Genomic DNA, 18,903 nt, shown 5'->3' on the forward strand with positions numbered 1-18,903 from the left:
TTTAGCATTTATGACAGTTCAATTCTGAGAACAGAAATCACTTTTTCTCTGGCAAAAGTTGTTTGCAGATGAAATAATTGCAAACATAAATACATTATAAATATGTTACTTGAAGAATTGAACTGTGGTTTAAATTGGCGTCAAACAACGCGCATCATGTAAAAAGTGGAGTCATCCCTTGATATATCAATGAAACCAAAATATTTATTTTCTCCTTCCACTTGTGTCCTCATCATTGCTTTTTTTGTGCTCATCCCATGTCGCTAAGTCATTTGCCTTTGGATGTGATCCCCCCCCTTTTTTTTTCCTGCATCAGGTCTGTTTTTCCTAGCATTCCTTAGAATCCATTTCAGCAGCTTGAAAAGTGATTCAAAGGAACCATTATGGAAACCAGAGCAAAGGATTCTGGAAAAATGCTATCAGCCATATAAAAATCTGCCTGAGCCAATTGTCTTTTCTCTCCTCCTGCTCCTTCCTTGGGTTATTCATGCAACAGTAGAAATGGCATTATGCTTTCCGAAGAGAGACCAGGTAGTCCGCATAGTGAAAAGACAAGACTAACATTTAACCTACTGGCAAGTTCTCTTCTGATGCATTGAAAATATCTCAGTTAGGAATGCTAAAACTGTATTTGATCATGAAAGGAGCATGAATGCCTATATGTAACTTTTTTTTTTTGTTAATTCTGGTTCTGTTTAGTCTTCTCCTTGTATGGTGAGGAAACAAGACAAACCTTTGCCAGCACCACCACCTCCCTTGCGTGATCCTCCACCACCTCCACCAGAACGACCCCCTCCAATTCCACCAGACAACAGAATAAGCAGACACCTGCATCATCCGGAAAGTGTGCCTTCCAGAGACCAGCCAATGCCCCTTGAAGGCTGGTGTCCCAGAGATGTGTTTGGGACAAGTCAGTTAGTAGGATGTCGAATAGGGAGTGATGCTTCTCCCAAACCAGGACTGACTGCAGTTTCCAACATAAATGGAAGGCACAACCGCGTAACTTCTGAGCCAGGATTTATGAGGAAACACAGACGTCACGAGCTGCCTGTGGAAGGTGCCAAGGTATGAAATAAGCTGAATGTGTTGAAGCCTAATATGATACCCTACTGCAGTATTGTTTTGCATTGTCTACAATACTACTTTATATTGGTCAGTGATCGTGTGCTGTTTCTAAATATTTCTTGTTGCTTGTAAATAATAAGTGGGCCATAAATAAATGGCTTGTAATGCAATTTGCAAAGCAACAGTACGAGGGTCTAAGTTGGAATTCAGTTTTGACATAGAACATTCTAAAAATGGCTTGAAGACAGAATTCTAGATTTGCTATATTCTTTTAGCAAAGGATTCATACAGTTGGTGCATAATCTAACTTCAGTTATGCAGCATCTCAGGTATACTTTGAAAGTGTTTTATACCAAAATGATTTATATATGTGATGATGGGAAATAGATGTTCTGGTTACTTCTATGATAGGTGAGATAAGGACTTGGTAACCCCTTCAATCTGTAAGATATATAGTATGTACACATGATATATATAAATATACTTAAATTGTCGGCTATACTGTATGCATTAACATAAGCTTAATATGTTAATGGGAAGGTGGTCTTGTTCACCAGTAAAACATTATTTTCAAAAGAGCATTATTTTTGCGATGATGTTCAGTAATGGAAATGATCTAACCTGCCTTGATCATAAAAAAGAAGAAACAAATACATCCAAAGCCAAGCTAAATGTAGAACCATTTATTTTCTCTTTACAACTGGCAATATGGGCAGCATCCTTAAAAGTGTGCAGTGGCACAACTCCCGTATTGCATTGTTTGATTTGGTATTATTATCAGTACTTTAAACCTTATTCAGGATAATTGGCGTTGTGGCTACCTTTTTATTTTTCAGTTATTTACAGTAATGCACATATCATTAACTGGATTCTTCTTTCTTTGGACTTAAGTCAGAGCTCCAACTGCTCGAGTTGAATGTTGCTGTAATTTCTCTGTGTCAGTTTTTTATTTCTCTTGGACAAATGTCCAGTGCAACATCCAATAATCCATTTTCAGTGCTGAGGGTGTTTGGAGTTGTCACTTGCAATCTTTCCACTGATTCTCTAACTTTGTTTGGCTAGGAGGCATCTGCTTGTCATCTAAGAAGTATGACTGCCTGTCCTTAGCTGCACTGAATAGTGTGTATGTCTGTAACTATGGTGTTTATTCTTTCAAAAAACAAAACAACGACAAAATGAGGATTGTTTCCATTCATTGATTGAAGATATCTTGGAGAGAAGAGTGTGGAGGGGTAGTCCTAGTATTAGTCAGTTTCAGATAGCTTGCAAAACTTTGTAGTGTTGGGGAAGCCTGGAGTTGAAAAGAAACCAAATGGTGGTGGCCTAAGAAAAAATTCATGGTTCTGCTCTAATCGGTTTTATCAAAGCAGCTCAGTAATTTATTCATAGTGCAGGTTATTAACTCTCTTTTTTTTTTTGCTGCTCTTTTTTTACTTGAAGACTATATAGTTTGTGCTAAGTAGGTTGGATTTGAAGTTCTGATCACAGCAGATAGAAATCAGTTTTTCTCTGTTTGCTTTTTTTTTCCCAAGGTCACAAGCTATTTAACTTTATTTCATTTTTTTAAATAGATATTGTGGTCATTTTGAAAGCATGCTACTGAAATTCAGTTAGTATTGGTAAAGGCCATTGATGTATGTGATGAAAGGTGCTTAAGAATTTTATGGTAGCATATATAATTAGAATGTTCTTTTTTTCAGAATTAAGGCAAAAGACCAAAATTTTATTTAGAGATAGACTGTTGTTTAAAATGCTATAGTTTTTTATCTGCTTTTAAAAGGATACTGGGTTTATACCTTAATAGAGCCATATAGCATTTGAGTTGTGATAGAATGAATGCTTCTCAAATCAGAATAACCACTAAGTGTGGAAGTGCTATTGTACTGCTGAGAACTTATATAGGTATTTCTTTAACCAAATGCTGTTTAAAAGTCGTCTTCAGGTAATAAGCCGAAGCGACTTGGTTACGTGGAAAAACTGACAACTCTGAATTACCATTTGAGGCTGTATGCACATTCACAAGGGTAACATTTCATGACTTCTCATCCCTTATTCATTTATCATAATATAAGCTATTTACTATTAGTTAAAGCCAAGAATCAGGAAGACAATCATGCAGGTACGGGGTGAATTCTGACAGGTACTGCACTACGGAGTTTTAAAAAACTATGCTCATCATGCTGTACCTGTTGTTTTCCCTCTGTACTTCATCTCTCTCACTTTCAAAAGTTTCAAAAGTTGCAATCTTGAAATCTTAATTTTCCCCTAAGTGATTCAGCTGTAACTGAGTAGTCCATCTACTAACTGGGACATGAAACTTCCTGTTTTGGCGAAGTTTAAAACTTTAGTATGTTCTACAACTCCTAAAGAGAGTGATCTGAAACAGGTATGAAAAGAGTCACTTCAGAGTACAGCTCTGTTGTGTGAACTTCTAGGAAAGCCTTTATGCATAGCCTTTGAAAAGTCTATTTGTAATATCTAGTTTAGGAACATCTGTGGTGATAAACGGGAGGAGAAGACCCATTGTAACACTTACGTGATTTTTAGGTATTTTCAAATGGTCATCTGATAAATGAAGAATATGATGTCCCTCCACGGCTTTCACCTCCTCTTCCAGCTGCTTCCACCATCCCTAGTATAAAGTAAGTTAACTTTATCTGTAAAAGAAATATGTTAATTAATGTTAGACAATAACACTGATTCTCTGGTGCTAAAACGAAAACAGAAAAAAAGAAAGAAAATGAACTAATGTTGAACACTTGTTACATTTTCCATGACACTTTTAAGTGTTTTTACAAAGGAAATGTAAATTTTATTGATTAAGTAGGAGCAGTTCTCATGTTAATTTAACATATGACATTTTATATCAAAAGAATTACTTGTGGCAGATCTTTCTCATAGGAATTTGGCAGTGGGAGCAGGCCCTGTCCATTTTTGTTTCTACTACTATTGAAGAAGTAGGGTAAGAGCTATTTATCATAGATGAGAGATTCTAGGAAAAGTGCTGTGGCTAAAGATCATGATATATGTGTGCGTGTATGCATTCTATCTCTAATGTAGTCGTGCTTTCTGGACTTCCTACACATGGAGGCTTTTTTCATGCCAGTATCTTTTCTTTGTGGTGGTTAAAAACATACAAAATAACCTTATATCCATTTTAAATGGAGTCTATCTGCCTGAACTCCAGAATGTGGTTTAGGAAATCTTGTCATTTCAAGTTGCAGACTACTCTTAGTCTTCCAGTAATACTACAGTTTATCAGATGTTGCCGTGCATAGCAGTTCTCTTTGGACTCCAAATCACACAAGATTTTCAACAGAAATTTTGAGAAAAAAAGAAAAAAAAACTTGGAAGTGCTAGAAAATCATATGTTGAATGTATTTTTGTAAGGAAATAAGAGTATACAAACCACAACAGATGATGATATCCTACAGTTTCTTTTCAGTGTACTCCATGTGATGCTTGCTGCTAAGTTAAAATGACTGTGCAGTCAGTACCTACTAATACTGAGAATTTTCTCACTGGAATTTAATTTTGCCACATCTTTAGCACCCATTCCATTATTGTTCAGGTAGAGGTAGCATTAAAGACAAATATATTTCAGCATTCCACTAATATGCTGATTTTTCTCTTCCTGAGCTTTAGAATAAAGATGAAGCTTTGGCTTTTTTATTCAGAATCATATGCTTGGGAAAACAGTTGCTGAATTGAAGTTCTACATGTTTGCTTTCCATTCAGAAGCAAATTAGAACAAATATTTTTGATAGCTGAATGTTGAAATGTAACCTGATTGCTGTAGAGTATCACAGGAGTATGGATATCTCATGTAATCAATCCCCTGTATAGATTTATCTCCGTGGACTGACTGCATCTTCCATGATACATGTAGCTCCTGGGATGTTCTATACCATGATGGTCAGAAAAAGAAAGCAATGACTCTGATGGACACTCTATATACTTTAATATTCCAAAGGAAATTGCTCAATTCTGAAGAGGGGAAGATTTTTATTTTTGTAGTGTTAAAATAAGAAAACATTGTTTCATGAAAATCTCATTTTTTATCCTATTTTTTTTTTACAAATGTAGCCTCGAATCAAAGTAAAGTGTCATGCAGTGTTCATTGGAATTTCCACAATGTATTACAACAGTGATATATCACAAGCCAATCCAAAAATAAAATTTAACTTAATAAATAAGTTCCCTAACTGAAGTCTTCTGAATAGAAAACTGACATATGCCAGCAGAAAGAAAATGTTCAGTTACTAAAATAAAGCTTCATGCATTTTTTCAGGAATAAGTTCACTTCCATTTCTGTTTTATGTTTTTATGTGTACCTTTAAAAAAAAAAAAAGGCACATTTCAAATTTTGATTTTTAAAATGTAAAAAAGTATCAAAATATATCTTAGGGGTAGGAAGTTCAAAGTATCTAATTAACAACTACTAAACTGTCACATTTAATGTCTGTTAAAATAAAAAAGTGAACGTTGTGTGTTGCTTCTTGAAACACTAATAAGCCCATTCTAAATTGATTTCAAATTAAGTTTTTGTTAACATTAGAAAATACCTCTGTTAATGTATAAGTAGTAAAATATAGGCAGAAAAATAATAAAAAAGCAATCTTTCTTCAAAAATAGCAAATTTAATGAGTTTAATATTTCCACCAACTACAGTAAAATGCTTTCAAAAAGCAACCTGGGTAATATTTAGCATTATTTAATGTGAAATGGTAGACAGGATATTTTTACGGAGTCTTTTTCCTCCTATAAAATTGACTGCATCAAGCCTTCATAAATATGTTGAACTTTATTTGGTCCGAAATACTCTTATTTTCCATAATTGTGCTACTGCAATCAATCTGGTGCAAGTTTCTCATTTTTTTTCCTGCTTTCTAATCTCTGCAGAATTGTGGCTTGAGAGCTAGTTTGTTTCATACAGCTCAAAGGCATTCTATTTTTTCTAGTTATTTTCATAAGTCAGTCTGTAATTTCAAAGGTTTAACCAAAGGTTACGTTGAGCAGGTATGAAATGCCATAGTGTAAATAATAATGAGGTAAAATGATCATCAGTTGAAGCTCTAAGACATCCGTACTTACTTATTTGATAATTTTTTTCTGAATAAATATGAGATTGCAAATATGACTTTTAAAAAATAAATTACATTAAGATAAAATCACTTGTGTCTTTTTCTGGAAACAGTGCTGATTTATTTTCATTTTACTAAATTGGTTATTATTTCTTATACATTAGTAGTGAAATGCTGGGCTCATGTTAACTAACCATTTGATTTTTATTTTCCACTCAGATGCTGTGCTTACATGTGAAGTTATTTTTTATCAGATTGCTTTAATTATGTCAGATAAATTGTTTTTTAGCAATTTTGATCAAATTGCTGTTTTATTCTCAAAAAATAAAAAGTAAAACTGTAACATCAATGTTACAGAACAGTTCTTCCCCCAAACTTAGAAGTTTTCAAGGCAAACAATGTTTGTTTTATTCCCAGTAGGTCCCATTTTTCTTCATCAGTTTAAATTGGTCTCCTTGTTTCAAAAGTGCTTTATACTGCAGCGGTATTTTACCTGAGAGCCTCTATTTCTGAGTATGTAATGAGACATTCAATTCCATGTACCTGTTGTATCCTATATTTATGTTAGGAGTATCTAGTTGATTTGAGCTGGTTGAGGAAAAGTGCATAGAAAAGTATTTCTCCCGCTGCTATCCCTTTTATCCTTGCTAGCAAACTTTGAAGGTGAAGTCATTGTTCCATTAAGGAAAGTGGGGTTGGCAGTCGTGGCTTCCTTGAAATTGGTCTTTGCTGCGGTGCTTCTCCAGGGGCTTGTAGAAGGAGCAGTGCCAACAAAAGGGTTCCAGGTACTCGAGAGAGGATGCTCTGCAGGACACGCTGTGTGTTAAGCTTGATAAGTCAGTGAGTTTGGTTGCAGCATGCATTCTCAAATAATTCTCCTTGTGTGTTGGCTCACACTGTGAGAAATTGTGTACTCTGTGAATGAGGGCAAACTGCTTTAATAGACACTTTGGTTTTAAGGGTAAAGCACACACAAGGGTAGTTCTTGTGGAGAAGGTGTTGTTGATTTGCTCATGTGATCCATGTAACTTAACATCTCTTTTGTTGAAAAACAGTTAGCTTGAGGCCTTGCAAGATTAAAGCTTTTGTGTACACTATCAACTAATATTGTGTATAGGGGAGGGTCTGTACGAGATAAATTGATAGCAAGGACCTGATGTCTGTACTGTACGTGTTATGGGTCAGTAGTTCGTCTAGCTACAGTCTTGTCCTGTGAATTTGAACAGCCTTCAGCAATCGGAATATACAAGGGGCATGCTTGGAATGTGTCTTGTCTTTTTGTTTAATTTGAAAGGTGTTCAATTTGTGCACTCCTCAGTGCAAATCAAAGTATGGTGAGTGGGGAGATTAAAGAGATTCCTTTCAAAAGTACAGTCTGAACCAGAGTGAAATACAGGGACTGCAAGTTCATTGTGTCTAAGGTCTGTGAGTAGGTTTACCAGTAAATGAAGGAAGGGGAATCTTTCCCTGAAATACTTGTAAATGAGTATGTTGTTGGTTTCCCTGAAGCTCTGCTAGATTACAGCTGAGCTGGACTTGAAGTGATTTGACAAAAATGGCTTCACATGTCTTTTCCTGTTTTGCCTTTGGTGCTCAGTAGGATAAGAGAGATTGACATCTAGCCTTCTGTTCGACAAATCAGAAAATACAAAGTCATTGCTTATCAGAATGCAATTCTGACTTTCAATTTAAAAATATTTCCACTTAAGGAGTAGGCGAAGGGAACTAGAAAATATTGCAATACAGTGTGCTGGTCAGTGTGAAGGTACACAAACCTTCTAAACACATAAAAGTAATAAAGTTTTTTGAAGTGTAATTATAGAAAACTTCACCAGGTTATGAAATCTGTTCATAAACAGATTTGCCTGCTTATTAGATGGTTTTGTGTAGAGTAGTAATCTTACAGTAGAACAACAGAGATTTAACAAAACAATTTGATCTTGAAGAAATTTCAGTAATGATGGAGAAAATGGGATATACTAATAAAACAATGCAAAGAGGTTTGGAGTCAAGTATTACAACTAGATTGTAAATTGGAAGAGCAATACATTTTTTTTAAACTGAATTGTGAAAAGTTCATAAAACACAATGCAAGTATAAGACAATTTTAGGACTCTAGTGGAGAGTATATTAGTTGTGTTAGTACTCTTAAACTTTTTGCTACTTTACAAATCAAAAGCACCTTTCAAATATTAAACACATAATATATACAACCCAGCAAATATTTTCCTTACTTACTTTAAAGACAGCAAAAGAGAGACTTTACTAGTGTGAAGGGCTTGTCTAAGGCTACACTGTACTCAGACGCAGGAGTTGCAGAACATGTGTCTCTAATAACTCCCAACCAGTAATGATTTCTCATCAGTGCAGTGATGTTGGAAATTGATTTTATCATAAATATACTAGTATCCTGTGGAACAAAGGCATTGCTTTGCTAAACATATGTTAGGTTCTTGTGTCTACTAAATAAATAAGAAAAAAATCAGGGGCATGAAGGTGAAGAGGGGAAAAAATTTTTTTTTGGTACTCCTCGGGTATCCTAATTGTCAGTAAATGATTCTTCCCACTTTCCCATCGAAGAAGTGTTTTTGTAAGGAAGCTGATAAGACTAGCTATACTGTCTAAGTACAGCTATAATACTGTACTTACTTCAGGTGATGGTCAGCCTCTCTGTAGATTTCCTTAAAAAATTAATTCACAGGAATCAAAATCTCTCCTAAACCTGATTTCATATAGAGCCTTCAGAGAGGTTTTTGTTTGTTTGTTTCCCAGTTGTAACCTTTGAAGTGGGCTTCAAACACTACCACCAGTCTGGCTTCCATATCAGTTGGCGTTGGATATTTCTGGATACAAATATTGAAATCTGCAGAAGCCATCAATTCAATTTGTGATTATTTAAAAAAAACAAACAAAAAGCACAGACATGTACTTTACATGTATAACATCTGCAGAACGTTCTGGATAGCCATGTAAGAATGATTGCATGTCCGAGAAATGAGAGAAGTTATTTTTTGTTGGCCTTTGAACTGTTACCTGAGAATACTACAGAATTCTCCTTGCCCTATTACATTTCTCCTTGCTTTAAATGGCCATACAGCAGTGACACAAATTGACTGTTCAACTAGGAAATCAAAGATGGAGAAAGCATTTCACACTGCATTGTTGTATTTACAAAAGACCTTTTGCTCCCTCTACAGAAGGTGGTAGAAAACTGCAATATAGACTTTGCAGTTTAGTGTCATCAACCTTCTTTCACCCTTCACCCTTTCATTCCTTTAGCTGGAATGTATTTGCAAAAGAAGTTGGGTTCTCATCCTTCATGAGTTTGCTTATGAATTTAAGAGTGTATTACTAACTGAAGGAAAGAGTGTCTGACAGGTTAGAAGTAGCTCAGGACCTCTAGGCTTTGAATATATTCAAACAAAAGCAGCACACCTACCCCCGTCTTTCCTCTGTTCTTTTCTTTCTCCCTTATTCGTTTATTTAGTGACTGTCTGGTAGTCATGACAGTTAGCTTTTCATTTTTGTTCACAGAGTACCTGGATGTTGTGGAGCCATGTGGCATCACCTAAAAGAAATCGTGCAGGGCATATATTCTTCCTTTGTGAAGTGTGCTGTGTGTGTGTCAGATGCTGCTTGTGTTGGAAAAAAATAAGATGGGCTTAGCCTGTTGTTTCATCTCTTGCCTTTATGATAAAATAAAACTAATTAAACCATCAGAAGAGAAATTATGTCCACTTCCTTCTCATGTTTCCTATGATTCTTAAGAACTTCCCTAAATGATTAAGTCGATGTGTCTTGTAATGTGGCATGTAGTTCAGCTCAGGAGCCATTAACCATGCTTTCAAGCCACAAATCAAAATGGCCATGAATGCATCAAACATCTTTATTTGAAGTCCTCCATCTGTTGACCCTTTTTGAGGTAAAGAATGAAGGTACTATTTACTGCATAACATAATATCCAGATGATTTTTGAAGTTACATGCTTCTTAGTGTTCAGCTAGTTTAAGAATCAAATGCCTATTCATGGTTTTCATGTATGATCAAACTGAAGTTAAATTAAGTCTTTAATGTAACATTTTGTGTTCCAGATGACTTGATTTATTGATTTTGTATATCAGCATATTCACTATAAGCAGAGGAGGAGCTATATATATAAAAGATGATGATGTTGATTTCTAGTTAATTAGCCTAGTTTGGTATGCCTTATGAAGGCCAAAAGATAAGTTGCATTTTTTAATATCTAACAAAATCTCTTTCCCCAGCCAGTGCTCACTAAAGTGAAATGTTTGCCCATTGTTTTGTTTACACTCATATAACACGGAACCAGGTGGTAGGAGTTAGTTTTGTTGTAAAATAAAACTCCCATCCAGCAGTATTCTCCAGATAAAACTTGTTACCTGTAAATGGAGACGGTAAAGTCCACCTCTTTCCTGGACTTCCACTGCTTTCAAGAAGTAATGTAAGTGGCTGTCTAAAAGGACAATTGCAGTTTAAAGTAAAAATAATTTAAAATACAAACAGATTCTGGGATTTCAATAATACTGTGGCTTGAAAAAGACTGAAAGTTTGAAAGTTCTCTGCCTTACTGAGCCCTGATAAATACTATTTGCCCTGAATTAACTTCTCTTTAGTTCTCTTGTTAAGTGCAAACAGCTTAAGCCTTGTAAGTGGATATTTAGGACTCTAATTCTTTGCAATTCTCTGCTATGTTATGCTTGCTTAAAGTATCTGTTTAATGTTTAAAAGGTGAGCTGCTTGATTCTCTGTATATTCTCAGAGACAAAAAAGCCAGTAACCTTGTAAGTTTTAGTTTATCATGTCATTTTTTTTAACCTACACGTAGCAGGCATGTATTAAGGGTGTTTAGGCTAAAGAAGAGTGTTTTCTGTACTATACCAAGGACAATTATGTAACAGTTAAAACAGAACTGATCTTTTTCTCATCTCCATAGGTGCTCTCTTCCCTCAGCAAATTCTCTGTCTGATAAATCAAGGGATCACACAGATGGTGATGATGAATACAAAGTTCCTTCTTCACATCCTGCAATACTAAGCTCACAACCACCTCATTGTCATAATATAAAGCCTGTTGCTCGGTAAGGTCATTTAGTAATATTGAAGGCAACTTACTTACAGAAGTCTGCCTTTTCCAAAATTTATTTGGATTCACAATTTACAATGATGGTTAAACTTGACTGCTTTCTAAAATGTCTTATCTTTTCAAGCTTGGGTTATTTATGCCTCTATTTCATTTGACCACCACCACAATCATAAACCTGTGAAGTTCACTGTATCGTATCTTTGTGGTGTGGTATTTTTTGCCTTTGAACACCACTTCTCGGAGGAGAAACTTTTTGTTACTCAGATGGAATAAATCTCTTTTGCTTTAAATATGTTCTAGAGTATTATCTCCAAACTGTCACACTTACGAATTGATAACTGATTATGGCAAAATTTGGAGCCAAGAGACGTGGCAATTAAAGGCTATCTCATTCATGGTGAACTTTTTGGTCTTTGAATCATAAAGAAAATCTGAATGTCAGGAATGAAGAGCATAAGTCTGGGGGGAAAAAAAGGGCCAATTCCCTATTGGTCCTGTAGGTCAAAAGTATAACATTAAAACCAATTATTGATCTACAGAGTTCAGGCTTTTCTGCTGTTGAAGAATGCAGCGACATATTGCCATTATTTCTCTCTGTCATAAGATGATGTCAAGAACCCACTATCAGTAAAGTTCAAAATATCTCTTATCCCAAAAATCGCTAACTACATTTTTTTAGACCTGTTCAATCAGATGTTTCCAACAGATGGATAAAAGTTCATAGTCTGATCACTCTTTGCACGCAGGTTAAAAATGCTAAGAAGCAGACTCACTGTTAGAACTGGTGATCCAGCTTTCATTCCATAGATGTGAATGTTACACAGTTGTCTTAGGTCTATGATACTGAGCGCTTAAATTCCTGTCTGCCCTACCAGATGTTCTTTTTTGTTTAAGGGAAAAACAAACAAACAAACAAACAAAAAAGCTGATGAATAAAACTGTTTATGTTCGCCAAGCAAAGAAAAAAAAAATCCAAGATCTTAGTTGACCTTACCTATACATTTTTTTATTGGAGAGTGTTGTGGTTTTTTTGTGGGAATGTCTTTCTGTACCATGCAAAGTTACCTAATAGAGGCTTAGTTGCTTGTATGACTAGAGTTACACAGGATGCAACCTTTCTTAGACAGTCATTTGCAATGGAAGAGAGCATTATGTGGACCGATTACCTTGGTTTAAGAGCTGCCAAGGACTGTGTCTAGTACTAAGCGATGTACTGCAATAGGAGTGGGTCTGTAGAGTGAAACAATTAACTCCAAGGACCACACATCTACAGTGTATGTTTTGGGAAGTTTTAGTTTTGGGAAGACTAGTCCTAGCATGGTCCTGTGCCTGGAGTACTCTTCTGTAACTGCAGTACATTGGATGAGCTCCTACAGGACAACTTTTGAGTTAACGTTGTCCAGCAGCAATCGGGGCTATATGCTCTGAGACCTCTCTAAAATATAAACCAAAGTATTTTAAGTGGGGATGACTAGGAAATTTATTTTAATTCATACTTCTGATCTGAACCAAAAAACTGATCTAGATGCAAGCTGAAAGATTCTTGAGAAGATAACCAACTGGAAAACTAGAAACTTCTAATTTTCTGGTATCCTTCATTTGCAGAATAAGAATTGATTGGTGTCAATTGGCTATGATGGTATTTCACCAGACCATTAGAATTATTAATAGAGGCTATACATGGAAATCTGATTTCCAAGCTTTCGTAGCTTTTAGTTTATTATTTAGCTAGCCTAGTTGCTCTTTCACTTATGGTGCTTTTTGGCAGTAATCCAGGACTTGCTGCACAAAGTAATCATTGCTCTGCTGATTAAAACAAGCAACTCTTATTATAATCTCTCATAAGACTTTTACCTAAAACCAAACCACTCTCCTAAGTATCATTACAAAAAAAAAAAATCTTTTTGAATCCTATATCCGTATTTGTCTATATATGATGTTCCATATACTTAAACTGTCTCCTTTTAGCTAAAGTTACTGTTTAGGTGTGAAAGCTGAGATAAACCTTTCAAAATCAATTTTGATTCTAGTTGATGCTTTGTGCTTAGGTACTGAAAATTAATAAATAAAATGCCTCCCCCATCCCCACTTCTTTTTAAACTCATGGGGGGTGCAATGAAAAACTTTTAAGTGTTGTCTAGCAATACTATTAAAGGTGATTTATTTATTTTAATTTTCATAAATGTTTAGCACCTTTCAGGTCTGTCCCCCAGGGTCACTCTTTTGCCACTTTTTCCTTAGTGTTGCTTCCTCAGGTCTTGGATAGTACCTAGAGATTTTGGTAAACACAAGAGCCTACAAATTTATATTTTTTTGTATGTTTTGAAATGTACAAACTATGTAATTCTTCCACATTCTACCCCCAAATATCACCTCTAAGATTTCTTGCTCTTTTGCCAGCAGATATGTCAATTCTAAAAAGAGTACAAGAAAAATACAGAAAATGATTCACAGCCTTATGATGGGAGATCAGTTAATTGTCTGGTTTGTTACAGCTGATCTCCTCTCATGTAGACAAGTTTCAGCAATAAGAAATGGAGGGAAAGAATTTCAGCATTAGTCTAACTAGGCTACTATTAGGAGAATGATACATTTTTGCAATCAGTATCTTTTCCTAATAAAACAGTTTCTGAAAGGAAAAGAAAAGAAAAAGACTAGACTTGCTTGTTAGTACTAATCTGCTGCTATTCTTTCTGGTGTTGTCTACTGTCAATATAAGCAGGTATTTCAGCAAGATTTGTAAGCTGGTAACTGGACTCATTATGAAGATTTTTAAAGTCATACCACGTTAGGTTATCGTACTACCTAGGGCTGATTAATTTATTGAAAATGCAAAGTAGATTCAAATTAAACTAGAAAAGATTCTTAGTTATTTAGGATAAATGGGGAGGCGTCAAAGGAAGTGTTGCATCCACTGTATTTGAGAGATTGAACGAATCTAAATTCAAAGATAGAAGCAACACTTCCTCTACCACTTCCCTGGGGAAATTAATTTGCAACAAAATAGCTCTTACCATTAGTTTTTTGTTTTAAATATTGTAATTATTCTTACATTTATTTCATTACTCCTAGTTAAAACTCTTGGGACCACAGAAACAATTTCACTTCCTCTTTCCTGTTTATATATTTTAAATGATTCCAGACCTTTATTCATCCCTTCTTTCCATATGGCCAAAGGAGATAAGTTTATTAATGTTCACTCTATTGGTAAAAACCCAAGATGTAAAATTTTAGCTGTATATAGATAGCTCTAGCAGATTTGCCAATGTTTGATAATAACAATGCATGGTGGGTGGTTGTGGTTTTTAATTTTTAAACTAGAATTGTTTATCATGCTGGCCTTTTTCCAGAGAAGCTCTCTGGTTCTTTTTGAACATGCAGGGTCTGCAGCTCCAATGACAGGAGTAATTTTCCCATCTTTGCAATTTTTTAAACAATATTTAGTATTATGAGAAGGTTTTTGTTCTATAATTTTCCCCCCGTCTTTGAGCAGAATCTTTTTACAAAAATAATCTCCAAGAGATATTATATTTTTCTGACAAGATTATAGGTATCTTTGTACTTTGTTTCATGAATCTCTAAGTTTAAACAATTTTCATATTGAATTTTATACTGTTATTTAATTTTAAGAGAATGATACATTTCCATTTAAAAAAAATAGTAAATTCTAGTAAGGTATCAGGAAGTCTTAGTTTTTCTATACAGATTCAGATGCCTGCAAAACTGCTTTGACTTTTTCATTTTAAATGTTTGGCTTAAGATTTTAGTTGAAATTCGTAATTTCCAGTGGTGTTTTGTAGTATTCTGTTGGGTTTGTTTTGCTTGTTTGCTTGTTGTTTTGTTCTGTTGTGTTTTTTTTTTTTTATTATTATTATTATTATTTTCTGCTTGTTTCAGTGTGGATAACTACCAAAATTCCCATTTCCCCTCTTAATATTTCTGCTGGGGAAACCTTAACAGCTGGGAAGGGGAAGTAGGATTGAGTTTGTGACTTAAATATGTGAATAAACCATTGACTTGACCTCTGAAGTGAGGACTATATTTAATGTTAATTCTTCCTCTGTCTTGTAGTGCAGCCTTGAGTAAGTTACTTAAATCATGTCACTATCCCACTAAGAAAGCAGTATAATTCTTCAGAGTTTATTGAGAGCTAACCAGTACCTGCTGTCAATATAAAACCCACAAAGTTTAGAATTGATGCAGCTTGTCGTCTTTCATTTGTTTCCATATAATGGACTGCCAGCTCAGGCATTTAATTCTGGGAATTAATACTTGGTTAACTGGTTGATTACTTCCTTTTTACTGTCTGTCTCCAGGGTGTGTGAGAATGGTCAATGTGCTGGAGTAACGAATGGAACACACAGTGCTACTTCTGAGATGAAGAAACCAAAACATCCAGAGTTAGGTGCGTTTTATTTCCCCCCCTTAGCAAGAAAAATTGCTCTGTGCTGTTCTAGGGGTACAGCAAGAAAACATTCACTTCTTGTGATTGTGTCATTCAGGAGATGTCTATGATGCACCTACTGTTCCGGTACCTTTGCCACCTGCACGACCTCCTACCAGAGACAACCCAAAACACAGCTCTTTGCTCAACAGGACACCCTCCGATTATGATCTTCTGGTGCCCCCTTTAGGTTGCAGACTTTTTGATGATTACATTTAATGGTTAACATAGCCTAGATTAACCAAATGCCATGTTTATTGAAAAACAACCAATTTTGAGTATGCTAAGAGTACCAAACAAGCTATGGGCTAAATATTACAGCTGTACATCAATATTTACCAGTGATCTGTGTGTGGCGTCTGTCTGTAAGCCCTCATGCAAGACAGATGAAAAGGCAAACAACATTTGTATTCAAGCTACAAAGAAAAGCAAAATTGTTTTGCCTAAAACAGATTAAAAATTGTTGTCCTTTAATGTGAAGTTTGAGCATTGCAATTTAATGCAAGCATGGAGGGTTTTTCCAATTGTAGATTTAATAATTGCATTCTTTTTATCATATAGAAAGGTGAATGACAGGGAGCTGGTATTTAAGTCAAAGAAAACTAAATTGAGTCACATTAGTAAGTTTATTTCTGATTCTTGTCTACTGTCAAGGGGCAGTTCAAAGTTCAGCGCTGCCTATAGTTTCCAATAGCTATCTTTCCCAACCCTGATTTCTGCTCTCGCACCCAAAAGCCAACAAGCTTAAAATTTTGAGGTCAGAAGCATTAAAAAAGCTGCTCTGCCTATATACTGGGGCTGGGCTTGACCATCACCCACACCGTCATTGACAAATTCAGTTGTATCATTGCGAGACTGTACTGTATGTGCCATCATCCAATTTTCTGGTTCATAAAACCTTTTGAACATTTGCCATGTTCCTGCACTATTCTCTTTCTGATCTCTGAAGTGTTCTGAGTTGTAAGAATATATAGAATTGAAGGTGAAAGAGCAGAAAAAAAATACTTGGTACTTCTTGTTAACCCTGGTTTTGTCTGCTCTACCTTTATGTAAGGGAAAATTATTTTGCCAAGCATAGAAGATTCAGTTTATGCCTTAGGTCAGAGCTTTAGATAGCAGATAAAGATACACATTGTATAAGTGTAGCAGATTGGGTGTAATCACCGTTGGTGTTTGAATATAAATATATTTTCTTAGCTGCTGAAACATAGCTGTTACTCTGCACCGATAATCAGTGAGGCTTTCATTACAATGCACTCTTTGCAACTGAGCCACTTAAAAGAAATCTTTTTCCCCCATCCCAGAAAAGAAATTGAGCAATACAAAGGTCATTCAGAGCATGTTTTAGAAGAGGATTGTGCATAGGAAGAATCAGGCTTACAATTTCACTACTACAGTCACTGAACTGCTAGATGAACCCTAGGAGTAAGGGCCTCAGCAGCCAGAGAAGAATCAATTTTGAACTTCGCTCTTTATTCTATGATGCTTAATGAAGTTTTGCTCATCTAATAATTTTTTCCTAAATGCAGGTGAAGATACTTTTGATAGCTCACCCCCTTCACTACCACCACCACCACCACCTGCTCGGCACAGCATCACTGAGCACACAAAACCTGCTGGCTCAGGAAGCCGACCTCCTTCAGGACATGAACTGTTCCTTCATCCTGGTAGGAATACAAAAGGAAAAAACATATTATATTTCACTATTATGTACTCCAGAGGCATATCTGTTCTGTGATAATGTCATCAGGCTTTAGAAGTCTGTTTTGTCTACATCTCAATATATGAAAATATCAGAAATAATTCTGTGGGGTTTTTTTTGTGTGTTTTTTAAATGATGGAGATGAAACAAGTCAGAATATAAAAAGGCTCACTTTTTCATTATCACAAAGTAATGAAATAAAGTCAATATTTTTTACCAGGCATGACATTTTGGAAAATTGTGCTTTTCTAGAAAGAATTGCTACTTCTGAAGTGTAAAGTTTTTTGCTGTAATCTGTGATAGTAGTCTGTATCCTTTTGTCAACTCCATTGTTTTTTTTAGTTCAATGTAATTCATGTTTTTGTTTGTTTCCAAGTTGGTACTTGAGGAAAAACTAGAAAAGAAAGAAAACAACATCCTGTTTTGTTAGAATTGTTGCTGTGAAATTTTGTGGCAAAACTATATTCATTGTGAACACAGCTGCAGAACCCAGTGGTTCATAACTTTGTGGTTAATAAGTCAAATTTTCACCTATCTTTTCCCACAAATTGCTGTCACATTTTTTGTTCAGTATTTTGCTTGTAAAGGGCATAAAAGTTATGTTCAACGTTTATAACTTTGGGTTGACAAGTGTCAGGTTAATTACATTGAATACCTTTGTTGCTGACAATACAATTGCAACAGGGTTTTTGTGGGTTATAGTACATGTCTTTGAAGTGACGTTATTTTTCTCTGCAGAAGCTTCCAAAAATGATAGTGTCTAAGTTTACTGGTCCCAAGAATATTTTCAGTGATTATCTACCTTGAAGTGTGATTAGATGTCTTCCCCTTCCTATCTGTTCTTAATGAGAGGCTGTATGGAGAGGCTTAAATTGAAATGTTTTGGCAGTAGTATTACAGGAGTGCAGGACTATAGATGATGAGCAATTATGTGCAACTGCATAATAGTCTGCCTGGTTGTAGGGTGTTTGGCTGATCCTTGTGAATAATACTAGGTGTGGGATGAAAGTGAGCTAATTTAGGTTGAACCAGAATGACCCTTTTTGAAATGTTTTTATTATATATATATTTTACCATCAGTCAAGACCTGAACATTGAGTAATTCACCAAAACTGTGTGTGTTTATAATGCAGAACTCAGGTTGGTGCATTACCTTCTCGTATAAGCCTCTGCATGCATCCAGGTAAAAAGACTAAACACATCACAGGATGTAAAGGTTGATCATAAATATAGGGCCAGGGGTTAATTTATCTTCTACGCTTCAAAATAAAAATAATGTAACCTATAGCAGTCCAGTCTGAATGGGTGCCTCAATTGTATAATCTGAGGCAGAAACCCAAAGTGCACCATTCAGTTCTAATGGGAATGGAGAGGGGAAAATGAAAGCCCCCACCTCCAGAAGCATATAAGCTCTGTTGATCTGTGTGCAGTTCCCAGAAATACGGAGAGTTTTGAATTATCTAATGTTATTTCCAAATAATCTAAAAAAAAATCAATGACAGTGT

At 35.4% G+C, this 18,903-nt stretch overlaps 1 protein-coding gene across 6 annotated transcripts in view; it reads left to right on the top strand.

Annotated features, from left to right (window-relative positions):
* CBLB (Cbl proto-oncogene B) overlaps window positions 1–18,903 on the top strand; it is a 137,300-nt gene that overhangs the window by 108,883 nt on the left and 9,514 nt on the right. For 3 of the 6 annotated variants that reach the window (XM_080576532.1, XM_080576536.1, XM_080576537.1), the window contains 6 exons: window positions 700–1,065; window positions 3,613–3,707; window positions 11,104–11,247; window positions 15,569–15,657; window positions 15,755–15,886; window positions 17,226–17,363. In XM_080576532.1, the coding sequence (XP_080432658.1) occupies window positions 700–1,065; window positions 3,613–3,707; window positions 11,104–11,247; window positions 15,569–15,657; window positions 15,755–15,886; window positions 17,226–17,363 (964 nt within the window). The remainder of the gene's footprint in view (window positions 1–699; window positions 1,066–3,612; window positions 3,708–11,103; window positions 11,248–15,568; window positions 15,658–15,754; window positions 15,887–17,225; window positions 17,364–18,903) is intronic. The other 3 variants (XM_080576533.1, XM_080576534.1, XM_080576535.1) reach the window with 3 other exon arrangements.

This window comes from Anser brachyrhynchus, assembly GCF_964034855.1.
Source record: "Anser brachyrhynchus genome assembly, chromosome: 1".
Classification (NCBI taxonomy): Eukaryota; Metazoa; Chordata; class Aves; order Anseriformes; family Anatidae; genus Anser; species Anser brachyrhynchus.